This window comes from Mauremys reevesii, linkage group 21 (assembly GCF_016161935.1).
Source record: "Mauremys reevesii isolate NIE-2019 linkage group 21, ASM1616193v1, whole genome shotgun sequence".
NCBI lineage: Eukaryota > Metazoa > Chordata > Testudines > Geoemydidae > Mauremys > Mauremys reevesii.
The window spans coordinates 14,681,989-14,698,061 of record NC_052643.1 but is presented as its reverse complement, the minus strand read 5'-3'; the positions used below and the strand labels follow the sequence as shown (position 1 = coordinate 14,698,061).

Here is a 16,073-nt window from a genome sequence, read left to right as displayed (position 1 = left end):
AGCTCTGGGAAGCTTGATAGCTTGTCTCTTCCCTCAACAGAAGTTAGTTCAAGAAATGATATTACTTCACCCACCTTGTGCGTCTTTCAACGTATTTGATTTGGAAATGGGCATCTCTAGCACAGTTGCTGTTTTATGCCGGGTTTATCTATATCTTTACCTTGTGACATTACACAGTTTAAGATGATGCAAAATTAGCTAATTACAGAGTCTAAGATCTGTCCAGCAAATATTGGACCCTATTTATAGGAAAAAATCATGCCAGACAGTATAACTTACACTTCTGTTCTAAATGGGGAATGACATTAATAAGTATTATAATACTTCATGATAATGAATAAGAAAACAAATTCTAAGAGAACTCTAGCAGGTGCTAGGAAAACGTACCAGCCATTTGATTGATAGTAACCGAATGTTCATCATCTCTTTGCTTTACTTTGTCATATTTTAAAGGATGAGCTAAACGAAGAGGTTATGGAAAATTTGATACGGACTAGAAACACAGGGACTGATACAGCCCTCCCTGTTCAGGAAACTACTAAAAATTCCGGCACATCCACCCTTCACAGCCCCTGAACAAACACGGGCAAGAGCAGATGCACTTTTTCGAAGTAGGGGAAGAGAGAGAGCCACTCGTCAGCCCTGCACGTGATAGAGGAGGAACACGGAGAGGAGTCTGGGGAATGACCACCAGCCCTGGATTCTTCTGAAGGTTCAGGCCTACTCTAGAAAAAGCTGAATGATCCCTCTTCACTGGATTCTAGTGATCATCATCAATGTAACTTTAGTCTCTCTGGCTGTCTCCTGTTATGCTGAAGCCTTCCTCACAGACACATTGTTACGTGTAATGTCAGCAGACTCTGGGCTCTTGGTTTCATTCGGTAACTACACTTAAACTTCCATCTATTCATGACAATGTTTGGGAGTTCCCACTCACACACCACAAATACTTAACCTGGTACCCAGGAATCTCTGCTGGACCAGTTGCTTTGCCATATTGGACCAGGTGAACACAAAGCATATAGTCAAAATGGATTTTATACATAGCTTTAGTTCTATACCAGGGCAACAGAGGATTGGAACAGAAATGTATTAGTGCTGTAAATATTAGCTCTTAATATCTCATCCTACATTAAATCTGCACCTTTACTGTCTCTTGTTAATCAGATTTGCTTTGAACCTTCTCTATGTGTAAGATAAAATCCCAGGTGAGACATATGGTTGGAAATAAAGCTAAATGTTTTTATAGTGAAGATTGGAGGCTGGACTGCACCAACTTGCTACCCTTGATAACGCAGCAGTCGGAGGGCTGGACAATCTAGGGATCGATTTGTGATGCGTATGAAAGAAGATAGTCAAGTCACATTCACCCTAGAGCAGCTGTCCTGTCAGTGGGGAGAACAGGGGCTGTGAAGCCTCATTCATTAATCTATTTAAGCACTGCTGTGCTTGGATGAGGGGCAGTACAAGAGAGAAAATCAGCATGATGATTGTTCTGTGGCATGGTGGAAGTGGGTCTTGCGGAGGGATTTGAAGGAGAGCGCTGTGGCCTTTTCGATTAGTCTGGAGTGATGAACCAGGCATAAGTGAGCCGGGGAAGAAAGAGCCAAGGTGCTTGTGGGAGAGGCAGATGAATGGGTGATGGAGGCTGCCATTGTGGGAGGCCTGGGGGGTGCTGGGGGCGATGCAGTGAGATCCAGGAGCAGACAAGTAGGGAGAGGTTGCATGATGAGGAGTCTTAGAGGTAGGGAAGAGACGCTTGTGTTCTCTAGAGTGGGGGAGGGTGAGGCTGCATTAACAACATGTTAACCCTTGAGGGCTCAGCCAAGTGCTAGTTCATCATTTAGCAGCAAGGCTTTCCCTGGGAAATATCCCACCATCTTCCACCCTCTGACTTCACCCCCTCTACCAAGCTTCACCATCACCATTGCTATGTATACAGTATTAAATTGTTTAAAACTTATGCTGTGTATATATGTGTGTGTGTATACGTATTAAAAACATAGTCTTTTGTCTGGCAAAAAAAATTTCCCTGGAACCTAACCCCTCCATTTACATTAATTCTTATGGGGAAATTGGATTTGCTTAACACAGGGGTGGGCAAACTTTTTGGCCTGAGGGCCACATCTGGGTATGAAAATTGTACGGCGGGCCATGGATGCTCACAAAATTGGGGGTTGGGATGTGGGAGGGCATGAGGGCTCTGGCTGGGGGTGTGGGTTCTCGGGATGAGGGGTTGGGGGTGCAGGAAGGTGCTCCGGGCTGGGCCAGAGGGGTTTATAGGGCGGGAGAGAGATCAGGGCTGGGGCAGGGCATTAGGGCATGTGAGGGGGTCAGGCGGCAGTCCTGGGGTGGGATCTGCATGCTGCCGTGTCTGCAGGCACCACTCTGGCAGCTCCTATTGGCTGTAGTTCCTGGCCAATGGGAGCTGTGGGGGCAGCACTTGGGGTGTGGACAGTGTGCAGAGCCCCCTGGCTGCCCCTACGTGTAGGAGCCAGAGTGGGGAGGTGTTGCTGCTTCTGGGAGCCATGTGGCATGGGGCAAGAGCCCAGCCTGGCTGGAGCGATGGAGCGGGGCTAGCCTCAGACCCCACTTCCCAGTGGGAGTTTGAGGGCTGGATTACAATGGCTGGAGGGCCGGATGTGGCCCCTGGGCCACAGTTTGCCCACCTCTGGGTTAATGTCATTTCGCTTAAAGTAGCATTTTTCAGGAACACAACTACAGTGTTAAGCGAGGAGTTACTATATAGAGATAGGGGGCAATGAGGAAGGTCTGATCTGAAACGGAGCTTCCTCAGCATTTGCAGGTGGTTAGAGCTGAGGTTTTGGTTCTGGTTCATCTCTACTTAATTAATGTTCGTTAATCTTCGCCATGGTTAATGATTGTTCGTAAAGCACTGTGAGATCCTTGGATGAAAGGCGCTAGAGGAATGTAAACTATTGTTAATAACCTGTTTATTGTGTTACTCACTGCGGCCTGGTGGTGAGAGCCCAGGCCTGGCAGCAGGAAGCCAGGGTTCCAGCCTGGCCTGTGACACACGTGTACCCTTGCTGTGTGACCGGGGTAAACCGCAGAGATGTGCCCTGAGTGTAGGAGGAGGGGATAATATTGTAATAGGCTTCTCCCCTGTCCATTAGTTGGGTGTGGGTGGCTTTGGTTTGAGGGAGAAGCTGGAAGAATGAGGTTCAGACAAGTGCTTGTTGGGGGTAGGGCTGTCTGACCAGTTCTAGGGGTACCATGGGAGGGGCTCTGACTGCATGAAAGGTGGTTGGATATTTAGACAATGTGGTCTCACGTCATTCCTTTGGTCACCCCTGATGTTACCAGTATTAACCATCCCTGCCTCACAGCCGGAGGGGAAGTGTGGCTAATGTTCATGGCACCGTGTAAGATCCTCAGATGAGAGAAAGGAGCTAAGAATTACTATGCTGCTATTCAGCACTGCCCTTCTGAGCAGCAATTTGTCTCCGTGCCGCTCTAGTGATCTCCGCAGAGGGAGAAATGTCCTTTTGACTCAGAAGTTATTTAGTGGTTAACGCCAGGAAGCATAGTTTACAGGAAGGCATTTCCTGAGCTTTATCTACCTCCCTCCCCCCTGCATGCACACACATTTCCAACAGGTGCATATGGGTTAAACTTCCAACCAAGCCCTGAATGATCTGCAGGGTAAAGTGCAAGCGCCCACTGAGTATTAATAACCATGCTCAGGATTTAACCACTCTGTGTGTTGCTATTTCTGTACCCCGGGCCTTGCACAGACTCCTTCATGCAACCTTACAGTGCCTTTGCATCAGCTCACCCTTGCTCTGGATGGGTTCGTTTCTGGCCCCTCTCATTACACACACCCTTCCATGCATCTGCTTTGCAAAAGTTTCCACCTCTGAACTCTTGCACCCCCTCATTTCAGTCCCCTGTGGATTTTGCACCAATCCTGCTACAACTACCTTCTGCATGATTTAGCCACGCCACCCTTATTTCCTTTCTTCAGGGGTGCTGCGCAGAGCCCCGTAGCTGGCATATTCTGTATCCTCACCACGCTCCTGCAACCCGCTGAGGACAGGACAAGAGGCAATGGGCTTGAATTGCAGCGAGGGCGGGTTTGGTTGCACATTAGGAAAAACTTCCCATCAGGCTGATTAAGCACTGGAATAAATTGCCCAGGGAGGTTGTGGAATCTCCATCATTGGAGATTTTTAAGAGCAGGTTGGACAAACACCTGTCGGGGATGGTCTAGATAATGCTTAGTCCTGCCATGAGTGCAGGGGACTGGACTAGATGACCTCTCCAGGTTCCTTCCCGTTCTGTGATCCTCCCCTGCCTCCCCCATGGGACATGGCACAGCTCAGCCTCTGCAATCGCTGCTCCATTCGCCCCTTAGACCAGTCACCCCAGCCAAGCATTGCACCCCCCCCCTTCCCCAGCAGACGCTCCCTGCACTGCTCGCCTTTGCACCCCTGCCCCGCCCCTTTCCCGACCCAGCTGTCTCTAGCCCCGCCCCTGGGCGGAGCCTCGCCCTGCCCGCAAGCGCTGATTGGCTGGTAGCTCATGCATAGAGATGACCCCGTCCGGCAGGGTCACGCGCGTGCACGGCTCAGCTGATCGCGGCCGGGCGCTATAAGGGACCGGCTAGGAGCGGGCGCGTTACGGGCGCAGCTGACCATGGCCGCGGTGGATCTCGCCAAGGTGGGAGCCCACGCGCTAAAGCACGCAGTGAGTGGGCAGGTGAGTGGAGTGGGGGGTCCCCCCCCGGGATGGGGTCCCCACGGGTGGCCCCGAGAGCAGGGCGTCCGCACTTCTCCCGGCCCTGGGGAGCACGGCTGGGGGGAGAGGGGCTCCCGGGGCTGGGCCCTGAGCTTGCACTGCCGAGGGGCGAGGGGTTCCTGGGTTTGCCCCGGGTTAGGCTCAGTCCAGCCCGTCCCTTGCCCTCCCGGCCAGGAAAGGCAGCTCTCCGCGTCTGAAACGGGGTAAAGCCCCTTTGAACGGGGGACGGGGCGAGAGGGACAGACGCACGCAGTGAAAATGTTTCATAATCAGTTATGAAAATGCTGCTTGTTTCTGAAGCCTCTTGGTCCCTTAGACGCGCCTTAAATCGCTTTGCTCCCACGTTGTTGGGGTCGGTGGGTTTGTTTTGTTTGCACAGGCCAAGCAACTTCATTCTCCGCCAGCTGCACCTTGCATGGGCCTAGACCGCTGAGTAGTGACTGCAGCAGGGAGTTAGCTCGCTCTAGCAGAGCCGTGATCCTGATCACGTGTCCCTAATAAACCTCAGCAGGTTCTGTTAAATGCCCTGTTTGATGTGGGGGGTGGGTGGTTCTTGTTTTGTTTTTCAGTCTCGTAATAATAATAATTAATAATCTTCTGCCACCCCAAGTGGAAAGGAGGTGAGTCAGTGTAATAATACTGCCTGTTAATTAAAAAAAATTTAAAAAAAGCTTCCCTTGTCCTAGTAGTGAGCATCTTCCAAAGCCTGTTTTTGATCTTTCAGAGAGAACCTCCCCCATCAGTTTATCGGCTACAGGCCAGATTTTCAAAAGTGCTCAGCTCTCATTTAGCCCCACAAATAGAGGCCTCATTATCTGCAATGCCCAGCGCCCATTGAGAACTCTTGTTAATATGGCCCCAATGCTGGGGGCTGAGTAGGCTTGACCATCGGGCCTCTTCTGTATAGGCCTCGTCATGGTTTTCTGGGCATAGTCCGTTTCCTCTGTGGGGGCCTTTCATGCCATGTTTCTCTGCTTCTCTTCTCTCTAAAACCGGACAACCACAAAGTGGGGGGCAGAGATAACGATCCCTCTAATACTGTACCTGGAAACTCCTCCTAACTCTTCAAACAAACCGCCTGTCGAGCTTGCCAGTGGACAATGGCCCTTGAATTTGTTGAGGTTGCTATAGCCTGTAAGTTCTGTTAGGATGCGTTCCTGGTGCTGGCCTTGTGGCTACCGGTAATGCCTCTCCGTAGGTGGTGGAGCTGCGGGCTCTGTGGCGGGACCAGCCATGTGTGGTGCTCTTCCTGCGGCGGTTTGGCTGCCAGGTTTGCCGCTGGATTGCCAAGGAGACCAGCAAACTGAAAGATCTGCTGGACAGTCACAACGTCCGCCTGATCGGAGTCGGGCCGGAGAGCGTAGGCCTGCAGGAGTTCATCGATGGGAACTACTTCAAAGGAGGTAGGACTAGGGGATGGGAACTTCCCCCTCCAAGAGTTTCTGAGCTCTCCTGTCTCATCTGGGGAAGTGCTGCACCCAGTTCAGAAAGCAAGGTACAGGGGCTTTATTCAGCCTTGTGCTCAGGCAAAACCTGGGGTGCAGAGGCTCAGAGTTCAAGGCCAGAAGGGATGACCAAATCACCCAGCCTACCCTCCAGTGTGTGTCATTGGTCTAATTTCAGTTGCTGAGTGGCCTAAGTCTTACAGCCCGAGAGAGACTCTGCAATTATGTGCCACAGGCAGAGAATAGGAGGGACTGAGGTGCATTAAGGCCTGAGGCTCCTGCAATGGGGGGGAAGTGATTAAGTGAGAGATGCAGTATTGGAGCTGTATCCGTCCCAGGATATTAGAGAGACAAGGGGAGTGAGGTAATATCTTTTATTAGACCAACTTCTGTTGGTGAGAGAGATGAGTGCTCAAGCTACCCAGTGCTCTTCCTCGGGTCTGGGGAAGGTACCCAGTGTCACAGCTAAAGACCAGATCGAACTGGTCATTTACCATAATCTGTATCTATCTGCCAACTTGTCTTGATCCTGCCTCAGCTGGGGAATAGCCAGAGTGCAGGCCTGCCCTGAGCACAACCTCTCCTGCCCAGACGTGCTGCCCTCGGGCTGAACCTCACTTATTTATGGTGGGTTGTGTAGCCAGGTGGCTACACGGCAACCATGAACTGGAGCAAGAGAGTTTAAATGGGACTCCCAACAAGCTGAGGGCAGAGCTGGGACTAGCCCCAGGGAGTTCTGACAATGTGACACCCCCTTTTCCACGCTAGAATTGTTCTTGTATTTCATTCCTGTGCACGCTGGGCAGTCATGAGTTGAAGGATGTGAACAAGGTGTAATTAGCACTTAATGGCTCCAGAAAGTTGCCTTCAGCGGGCTTGGCATCAGCAGCTGCTTGGAAGGTTAAATGATACGTGCATAACCAGGTGGAGGAAACCTGTACATTGCTGGGAGTCTCAGCAGAGAGGCCGAGGACGTGGTGTCCATGGAGTCTGCCCTGCCCCTGGGGCATATCCTCTAGAACCAGCCCCAGCCTGACTGGAATTGCAGCATGGGGAAGTCTGCTGTACGTGTTCTGTGGATAACTTCAGCTTCCAGCACTGGGTCCAGCAAATGCCTTTCTCCAACCTCTAAAATTGGGACTGCCAGTCCAGACTTCAGAGCTGAGCATCTTTGCTAGCTTGCTAACTTGTACTAAGCCCAGCTGGGTGCAGTGCTGGGGCCAGGATCTGGGGGTTGTGAAGGTGGCTTAGTCACCTGCTTGTCTCTGGCTACATGTTACCCATTGCCTTCCACCCACTGATTACCTGCATCTGCACATCCGGCCCACTCTTGACTAGCTCTGCAGAACCTGATTTCCTGCCTGAGCTCCACCACTCTTCTGAGTACCCCCTCTTCTCTCCCCTCCCCCGTTCATACCCCAAAACGTGCTGCTTCCATGCCAAGCCATTGGGCCAGTCTCCTGAGTAACATTCATGCCACACCCTTCTTCAGTATAAAACTGTGCCCTGGATCCTCATGCAATGCCACTGATGGCCTCTAGATACTACAGGGGTGTGTGCCTGGCATCACATGTGTTGGTGAATTATCTGGAGTGCTTGCAGGGAAGCTCCCTCCTGTGGGTTATAGGCATGGGTGGAAGGGTGGGGGAGACAATAACTAGGTTTGAGGCAATTTCTTGCTGGATGATGGTGCTGTTTTGTGAGCTTGTTCCAGAGACTAGTCGTGTTCTGACTATGAGCTGCTTTGCTTGCTGGCTGCTGCTGAGATTTTTTTTTTGCAGACTGACATAAAACACATACTGCTGAGATGGTTGTGTTAACCTCACCTTTTTTCCCCCTCCCCAGAACTCTATCTTGATGAGACTAAGCAGTGCTACAATGACCTGGGGTTCAAAAGGTGAGTGGCTCCTATTGACTTCTTGTCCCCAGTCTAAGAGAACCTCAGCCCTTAATCAAAGCAATTTGAAGGGACGTAGCTAAGATGGCTGGGGCCCATTACAGCAGAAGGCAGCACCCCCTCCGACCGAGAAGACGGCTTTGCCCCAGTGTAGTTCTAATGGTCTCTGACTCCTGTGGGAAAGGGCTGCCACATGGCAAACTGCGAGGCTCCCTCAGTACAAACCCACCGGGGGCTCCAGCTCTTGCCAGTCGCTTTGTTACCCTGGGGACCATTAATGGTTAAGTGACTGTACTTGGTTTGAGACCTAGGCAAACATACAAGGCTCTTGGATCAAAACTAAAAGCCTGGGCATACCAGCGAGATCCTGAGCTCAGTGGCTTCTGGCTAGCTCATGCCGGTGTGCTGGAACGCACTGACCACGGGGATCCGTGGTGGTGCTTAGGATGTTCGTTACAATGAGTCAGATTCAGCTTTCTCCTTTTCCTCCCGTGTGTGTGTGCAGCCCCCTCACCCAGGGTCGCAGGGCTCAGGCTGCAGCCTCCTCTGCCCTGCGGGGGGGCCCCCCCCCGCCACCATGGGGTCATGGTGTAACTTTGTCTGAAGGGGGTTGCAGGACAGTGAAGTGGGAGAACCTCTGGCTAATATAACATTCAATAGCAAGCTGCATGGAAGGAGTGCTGGTCTCCCTGTGAGCTTAATTATTGGTGTCAAATCCTCAGCAGGTGTAAACTGGTGTAGCTCCATTGACTAAGCAAATTAGAGTGGCAGAGGATAACCAACATGTCCTTTCTCCCCCCCAGGTACAATGCCTTGAGTATAGTTCCTGCTGCTCTGGGGAAACCAGTTCGAGAAGTTGTCACAAAGGTGAGATCCTAGGTAGTAGGAAATGTACCCCAGTTGAGAACCACTGCTTTAGAGAGTGCATGTACCCCTGGAGGTACTCAGAGGTCTTCCAGGGGGTACATCAACTTGTCTAGATATTGGCCTAGTTTTACAACAGGCTACAGAGAAAGCACCAGCAAAGTCAGTACAGACTAAAATTTCATACAGACAATGACTTCTATGGCCTACAGAGCAGTATAAACACTGAAATGTAAGTACTTATTTATGTTCCAATTGCTGTATTTTAGAACTGTGGTGAGAGTACACAATTTGTCAGCAGTAGTGTGGCTATGACACTTTTGTATTTGTCTGATTTTTGTGAGCAAGTAGTTTAAGTGAGGTGAAGCTTGGGGGTTCACCAGACAAATCAGACCCCTGAAAGGGGTACGGTAGTCTGGAAAGGTTGAGAACCACTGTTCTAAAGGCCTGACCAGACTTGTGCTGAGCACTTGCATGACTTCAGTGGGTGCATCTGGGACCCTTCTGCCCACTGCCTTGAGTGGGTTTTGAGAGGGCCTTGAGCATCCTCAAGATGAGGCCTTTGTATCATACTCACAATGGACTTGGGCTTTATTTTTTCCTCAGGCAAATGCAGACGGCATCCAAGGCAACTTCAGCGGTGACCTCTTGCAGAGTGGAGGAACAATAATAGTCAGTCAAGGTAAATAAAGGTGACTCCATCTGTCAAAACTACCAGGTAACTGGCTATAGCTGGTGAAGGGGACACTTTTCTAGGTGACCGGCTTGGAGCAATTTAGCTGGTTGAGGAGCCTGTGCCTGGAGAGGGCTTTAGAAGCCACCACATTGAAATCCTGCCTCCAGAAGGCAAGACAACTGGGTTGAGGGTGGGGAGGATTTGCAGCTAATGGAGTACGGTGGTGTGGAAACCTGACAAAGGAAAAACTGCTAGGCGAGCATCTGAGTTGTTAGATGAATCAGTTGGTCACAAATGGATGCCATCCTTGCTAATGCTCTGCTATTTAATGGGGTCTTTCATGGCATTAGTTAAGCCAGTTAAGTCACTTCTATACTTTCTCAGACCCAGAAAGTGGTTTTTAGTTGTTCCTACTGCCTACAAACTAAGATCAGCCTTTGAACCGGCACTGCTTGGCAGGTCCGTGGCCTGCATAATGGTTCCGGCATTTGACTTCAGTTGTACTTGCTATTGCTATATTGTACTGCTATTGCCTGGGAGGGAAAACTCTTCTGGCTGAAACTTGGTACCTCCCCAATAGTGGAGTTGATGCAGAGCCCTGGCACATCTCTGCAATGGGAGCTGTCCATGCTGTGGTGTCTGTAGTTGAACGTACTTAAGCCTTTTTTGAGATCTGACCCACAACATGTCATAGTTTTCTCTAATGCTGCATTCTTCAGTTCTTAGGGTACATCTACACTACCTGCCCAGGTCGGCGGGTAGCGTTCGACTTCTCGGAGTTCGACATATCGCGTCTCATCTACACGCGATATGTCGAATTCCGAACTCGCTCCCGTCGACTCCGGAACTCCACCACCGCAAACGGCGGTGGCGGAGTCGACGGGGGAGCCGCGGACTTCGATCCTGCGGCGTCTTTACGGGTGAGTACTTCGAACTAAGGTAGTTCAAGTTCAGCTACGCGAATAGCGTAGCTGAACTTGCGTACCTTAGTTCGACCCCCGCCCCCATTAGTGTAGACCAGACCTTAGAGTTGGGTCCAGCTCTTGCCACCTGGTGGCAGTATGGTAGAAAGCATTCTCTAAACACTTGTTAACACCAAATGTAACTTTTGTTTTTAAAACTTCCTAGCTAAAATGCTGCCCCTTCTACAGAAAACAGAGAAACTTTGTTGCTAACATAATGTTTAGATACTGGAGTGTAAAGCAATAGGAAATCTGGAGTGCACCTGTCCCAGCTGGATGTATAGAATGTCTTGGAGTACAGTACATGCTGCTTCCTCTTTAATAAAATAGCCCTCTACAAAGTCTACGTTCTAGCATGGGTCTCAAGTCACACTAGTATGTCAGACTGCTCTCCATTCTGCAGCAGAACCTATTCTGAATGACTTCTCAAAGGGGAGCTGGCAAACACTTGTGATGAACACACCTGTACTTGTTCACCAACTTGGTAGTGATGCTAGGTTTTTGTAATTGTTGGAAATGCCAGTGTTCCTACAGGCTTTAGGAAAAGCCTCATGCTACCCTAGAACTGCTGCATCGAATTCACATGAGTGTGAGTCAGTACAGTTTGCTGGCAGACACTGGGCTTGTACACACTAGCACTCTACGTCGGTGTAACTTAAGTTGCTCAGAGGTGCTCCCCCAAGTGATGTAAATTACACTGACCTAAGTTCTGGTGTAGACAGCGCTGTGTTAGTGGAAGAGCATCTCCCACTGACATAACTACTGCCACTAGGGGAGGTGGAGTGAGTAATGTGACGGGGGAGCGCTCTCCCATCGGCAGAGAGCGTCTGCTGCTGTAGCAATTCTAGTGTAGACTCAGCCCTGAGATTGCGACGGCTTGAATGGGGCATGGAAGGCAATCTGATCTCTCACCCCTGAAGTGTTCTGCAGTCTGTGGTTCACGCTCTTGTTGGGGTGCACGGGAGCTGTTCTAGCTTTGATGTGGATGTGACTGGCTGTCAATCAGCGGTCCCTTATTAAAGACTTCCTATGTTCTGTGCCTGGCTGCCCAATGCTTGTCATTCATAATGACCTTAAATACATCCTGTCCTTTTTCAGGTGGAGAGAAATTGCTCCTGCACTTTATACAGGATTCACCTGGTGACTATGTTCCCTTGGAAACCATCATCAAAACCCTTGGTATCTCAGCAAGTGTTAAAGAGGGTGTGAAACCTCAGGTAAGAGCTATTATTGTTCCTCTAATGCTGGAAACTGAACTACCATTTTAAAAATGAAGGAACCTGCTGGAGTCACTTCATTCCAAACTTTACCTAGAGCACTGTACCAACAGTGAACCCCGCCCATCTCCATGGGAAAGGAATGCACACTCCAGACATGTGATTGCTAAAGTGCACTGACTGACCAGTGTCGACCCTGCTGGAGCACGCGCAGTGTTCCCTGGTGTGCTTTGACATGGTGCTCTTTCATACCAAACAGGAAGTAGGTGTTACTGTTTGCCAAGAGAGACTACACTTTGAGCAGGGCTACATTAAAACACACTAGGGGACTTTAGTGCCCTCCAGCAGGGTCTGTATAATCCTGTTAGTGCGCTTCAGAAATCATTGGGTGTAGTGTGCATTGCTGCTTGGGTAGACAAGCACTCTCTCTGTTTGCTACCAGACTCAAGACTATCCCATAGAGATGCTTGAAAAGTAGTGGCTCTCCTGCAGTCAAGGAAAAAATCGGGGTGGGGAAATGTAGCCAGAATGAATCCTTGGCAGTGTGTCTGTTTTTAATGAAAACAGACCAGGTGGCCTAGCACTTCCATCCCTTTGCTGTTTGTGTGTGAAAACCCTCTAGCAGAGGTGTGGCAAGGACAGAGATTCCCATCAGCTTGCTGCTAAAGAGGATTAGGAAATCACTGGGCAGCTCTTAAGGCTAATGCTCTTTGGGGAACAGAGCACAGTGTAATGCAGTTTGCCTGTTCCTAAACTGTCCCCAGGATTTCTGTAGCATTAGCTCAAATAGCCCCTTGCACGAGATTTGTAGGTGCCACTAACTCTTGCGGAGCATCCAAGACTTCCAAAGAAATCAGGCTCCCCCACGAGTGGGTAGAACAGTCAGTGACTGTGTGGGTAGCCGTGTTAGTCTGTATCCCCAAAACAAGGGGTCAGGTGGCACCTTAAAGACTAACAGATTTATTTGGGCATAAGCTTTCGTGGGTAAAAAACCCAGTTCTTCAGATGTGTGTGGGTAAGAGGAAGGGACCAATCAACTTTAGTGCTTCCCCCTGAGACACTCTCCAGGATATGTGATTGACAGCTTAGCCTCCCAGTGCCCTCCAACAGATTTCTCATTAAGGTTAATGGCGGCAGCCTCAGTGACACCTACAGTGCTTCCAGTTACCAGAGGAAGGTGCTTTTAGACTGGCCGAGCTAGCAGTAGGCCTAAAAGGAGGCGGGGTGAGTGGGGATTTCAAAGGAAGGGCAGACGACTGGCTGGGCTTAAATACTTGGCTGGCACAGACTCGAGCTCTCAGATGGAAAGATTCCTCTGTAAGTGGGAGGCTTAATAAACGTCCATGGAAAAATCAAATAAGGTCCATGTGCAGTGGTGACTTGGAACAAACCCCTCCCTGGCATGTTAATTATCACTTGTAACAGCAGTTCTGGCACTTGCCTCTAATGGCACCTTTCTGCAAAATCATTAAGTTCCACAGTAACTAAACTGTCAACCATGTAATGTCCCCCTGACCTAAACTGTTCCTCAGGCCTGGCGACAGCAATTCCGGGCCCCAGGGCAGAACAATTCCCCCTCCACGCTTCCCCTTGTTTTCTCGAGATACGTGCACTCTAGCCTCTTGCTTGACACTAGGCTGCTATTGCAACTCAACTAAAGGTCTACTAGAGAGACAGCCTGTAGCACATGGGTTCAGAACTTCCTTGGTCAAAACTCTAATTTCCTTCCATCCACTAGTTACTGTGAACTTGTAGCGACTCTGGGGTTTTCTTGCAAATGAGGTAAAATGTGTAAACTGCTTCTTTGTGTTCTTGGAGAAATAGGCCAAGACTATTCGCTCCAGGATCAGTCCTGTTGAGTAGAATAACAAATCCGAGACTGATAGTATTGCTGCAGTTGTCACAGGCACCTACCTCTTGCTCTGTTTGTACAGCCCACGAGATGTGCTGGGCTTGGCAGACAAGTCCCTGTCTCCCATGGTTTGCAACCATAAGCTGACAGAATTCCTGCAGGAAGTGGACAAACAGGAAGCTAAAGGCAGCCATCGTTGCTGCATATGAAAGTGCACGGCTTGAGGGTCTTTGTGCTTCGAGGGAGAAACAAAGCAACCTACGTAGGGAGCCCAGGAAGGGTTTGTTTGATCTGGTGGAGGAAGCCTGGTTTTTTCAGGTTCAGAAGTGGATTCCAGGTACGGGTGCCTTTTATGGAGGCCATGAGATGAAGCTGGGGTCTAACCTAGTGGTTTAGAGAGGCTAGAAGAAAAGGGCGACAAGGGTAGAGAAGTAAAAGGAGCAAAATATTCTTTTGTGTAGGACTTCCTGGATGTCTCTCCTGCTCCACCTCCCCTTGGGCTTGAGGGAGGCACTTTGCTAACCTAATGACTGTCTCTCTACAGTGCGATGAAGAGGCCTGTACCAGATGATGGCGAGGAGCAGGGAGCAATTTCTTTAAGCAAGAAAGAAGCCAATGTGGTGACATCCTCTGTTCTACCACATCATAGCTGCTGTAATCTCACCCCATTGTATCTATTCAGTGATTTGGCCATTATACAAAAGTATGAAGTGTGAGTAAATGCCCTCAAGCGAAGTGCTGTGTCAGACTGTCTTGGATGAGCATAACAAAGCTTTCCCTGTTGCTCAACATTGTAACCAATAGCAGCTAGTTTGGTGGCTTTCCCATTGGATCATTTTGATCAGGTGACCAGTAGGTGTGAACAAGAGTATCGTCTGAAGATTTTGAGACAAGGAGAGCCTCTCTTGCTTCATGGCCAGTGCTAATAGTTTGTAGACTTCCCCTATTAGCTTTCTTCCCTGGTTAGAAGTCCTTTCCACCCACGTTACTCTTGTCCTGCTCTGCAGAAACACTTCGTTAGCAAATGGTGGTGGTGGCTTAACTTTATCCATCTGTTAACACTTCACCCTTCTTAAAAGCATTAAAACAGAAGAGCCTCACAGATGACTGCGGGCAGAGTGCCTGAACACACTTCTAAAGCTTGACCAGTGTCAGCTTGGTCAGAGGGCAGCTTAACTCTGCTTCTTAGCTGAAGTAGGCTGTTGAATACATACGCTGGGGTGCAACAGCAGGTGGAGATCATGCTGCTGCCTGCACCCAGAGCACAGCATGCTCTTTCATCTAATAAAAGAGCCAAGACTATGTACTCTTTCTATCTGAGGCTGGTGTCCAAATAGACTCTTTACTGTAGCTTCAACCTAAGCTACAGTAAAAGTGGACTCAAGATTTTTTTCCTTGGTGCAGAGAAATAGATTTTGTAGGTAAATATTTAACAGGCACCACATGCCATTCAAAAGACTGAGGAAAGCCCAGCAGCCCTATCTACCTTCCATGTCCCTACCTATCACTCACAGTCTTCCTAATGATGACACTTTAACACTAGCCCTGAATAATCCTTATGTCCCAGGAAAACTCCTGGATATGAGCCTCTATGGTCATCAAATCCAGGCTCTGAGGAGCAAAGAATGCCAGATCCTAGAGAAAGCACTGATGCCTACCTCCTCCTAAAGCCAGCATGCATTAGCTGACGAGCTTGGAGCAAGGTCAGCTAGGTGCATTTAAAGAGCCATATTCTAACTGCAGACACACCCAAGAGTAGGCATCTCATGCTGATGATGGAGTTTAACCTTCAACTGTCCTCATTTTCTGTTGTGTGAACTAATTGCAATAGGTTTCCTGGTCTGGAAAAGGTGAGTAAGTGGAGATGGACAATAAACATGACAAATAAAGTGACTATTATTCTACCTGCAACCATACACAAATGATTTAATATGCTATTTGTCAGAGTACTTAACACTCCTTTGTAATTAGTCACTTAATTAAAAACCATGTAGAAATAGGAAACACTCAGAGAAAGACCAGCTTGACTATTGTACACATTAATGATGCACATTTAAATATGATGTAGGTTAATTTCCTGTGATCCCAGCAAAACATATACAGCATCTCACCTGTCAAAACTTGAGGGTGATACTTTATTTCTACTCTGACTTCTGCCAAGAGAAGGTCCCTAGCCTGAAGAGGTTACAACTTCTGAACTAGGACCAATTGCAAACCTTGTCTAGTCATAGATTCCAAAGGCCAGAAGAGACTCTTGTAATCCTGTAGTCTTGACCTCCTCGATAACACAAGCCATGGGCTTTCCCCAAATAATTCCTAGAGCAGATCTTTAGAAACATCCACTCTTGTCACAATATGACTATCTCTTAAATCTTACACTGCATCATCCATGCAATTCT

At 49.1% G+C, this 16,073-nt stretch overlaps 2 protein-coding genes across 6 annotated transcripts in view; both read left to right on the top strand.

The window, feature by feature from the left end:
* The window catches only part of TNFRSF14 (TNF receptor superfamily member 14), a 36,215-nt gene extending 35,049 nt beyond the window's left edge, over positions 1–1,166 (top strand). For 3 of the 5 annotated variants that reach the window (XM_039508741.1, XM_039508742.1, XM_039508740.1), the window contains exon 8: positions 454–1,166. In XM_039508741.1, coding sequence (XP_039364675.1) covers positions 454–576 — 123 coding nt within the window. In that variant the 3' untranslated portion in view covers positions 577–1,166. The remainder of the gene's footprint in view (positions 1–453) is intronic. The other 2 variants (XR_005590309.1, XM_039508744.1) reach the window with 2 other exon arrangements.
* Positions 1,167–4,577: 3,411 nt separating this feature from the next.
* Positions 4,578–15,473, top strand: PRXL2B (peroxiredoxin like 2B). The gene is made up of 7 exons (XM_039508986.1): positions 4,578–4,722; positions 5,960–6,164; positions 8,052–8,103; positions 8,907–8,970; positions 9,574–9,649; positions 11,704–11,822; positions 14,219–15,473. The coding sequence occupies exons 1-7, from the start codon at positions 4,660–4,662 to the stop codon at positions 14,243–14,245; spliced, it is 606 nt and encodes a 201-aa protein (XP_039364920.1). The 5' UTR covers positions 4,578–4,659; the 3' UTR covers positions 14,246–15,473.
* Positions 15,474–16,073: the final 600 nt, after the last annotated feature.

Coding starts and splice junctions, on each gene's coding strand:
- PRXL2B (XM_039508986.1), top strand. CDS start 4,660: ATGGCCGCGGTGGATCTCGCCAAGGTGGGAGCCCACGCGCTAAAGCAC. Junction 6,165..8,051: donor TGGGAACTACTTCAAAGGAG/GTAGGACTAGGG, acceptor CCCCCTCCCCAG/AACTCTATCTTGATGAGACT. Junction 11,823..14,218: donor AAGAGGGTGTGAAACCTCAG/GTAAGAGCTATT, acceptor GTCTCTCTACAG/TGCGATGAAGAGGCCTGTAC.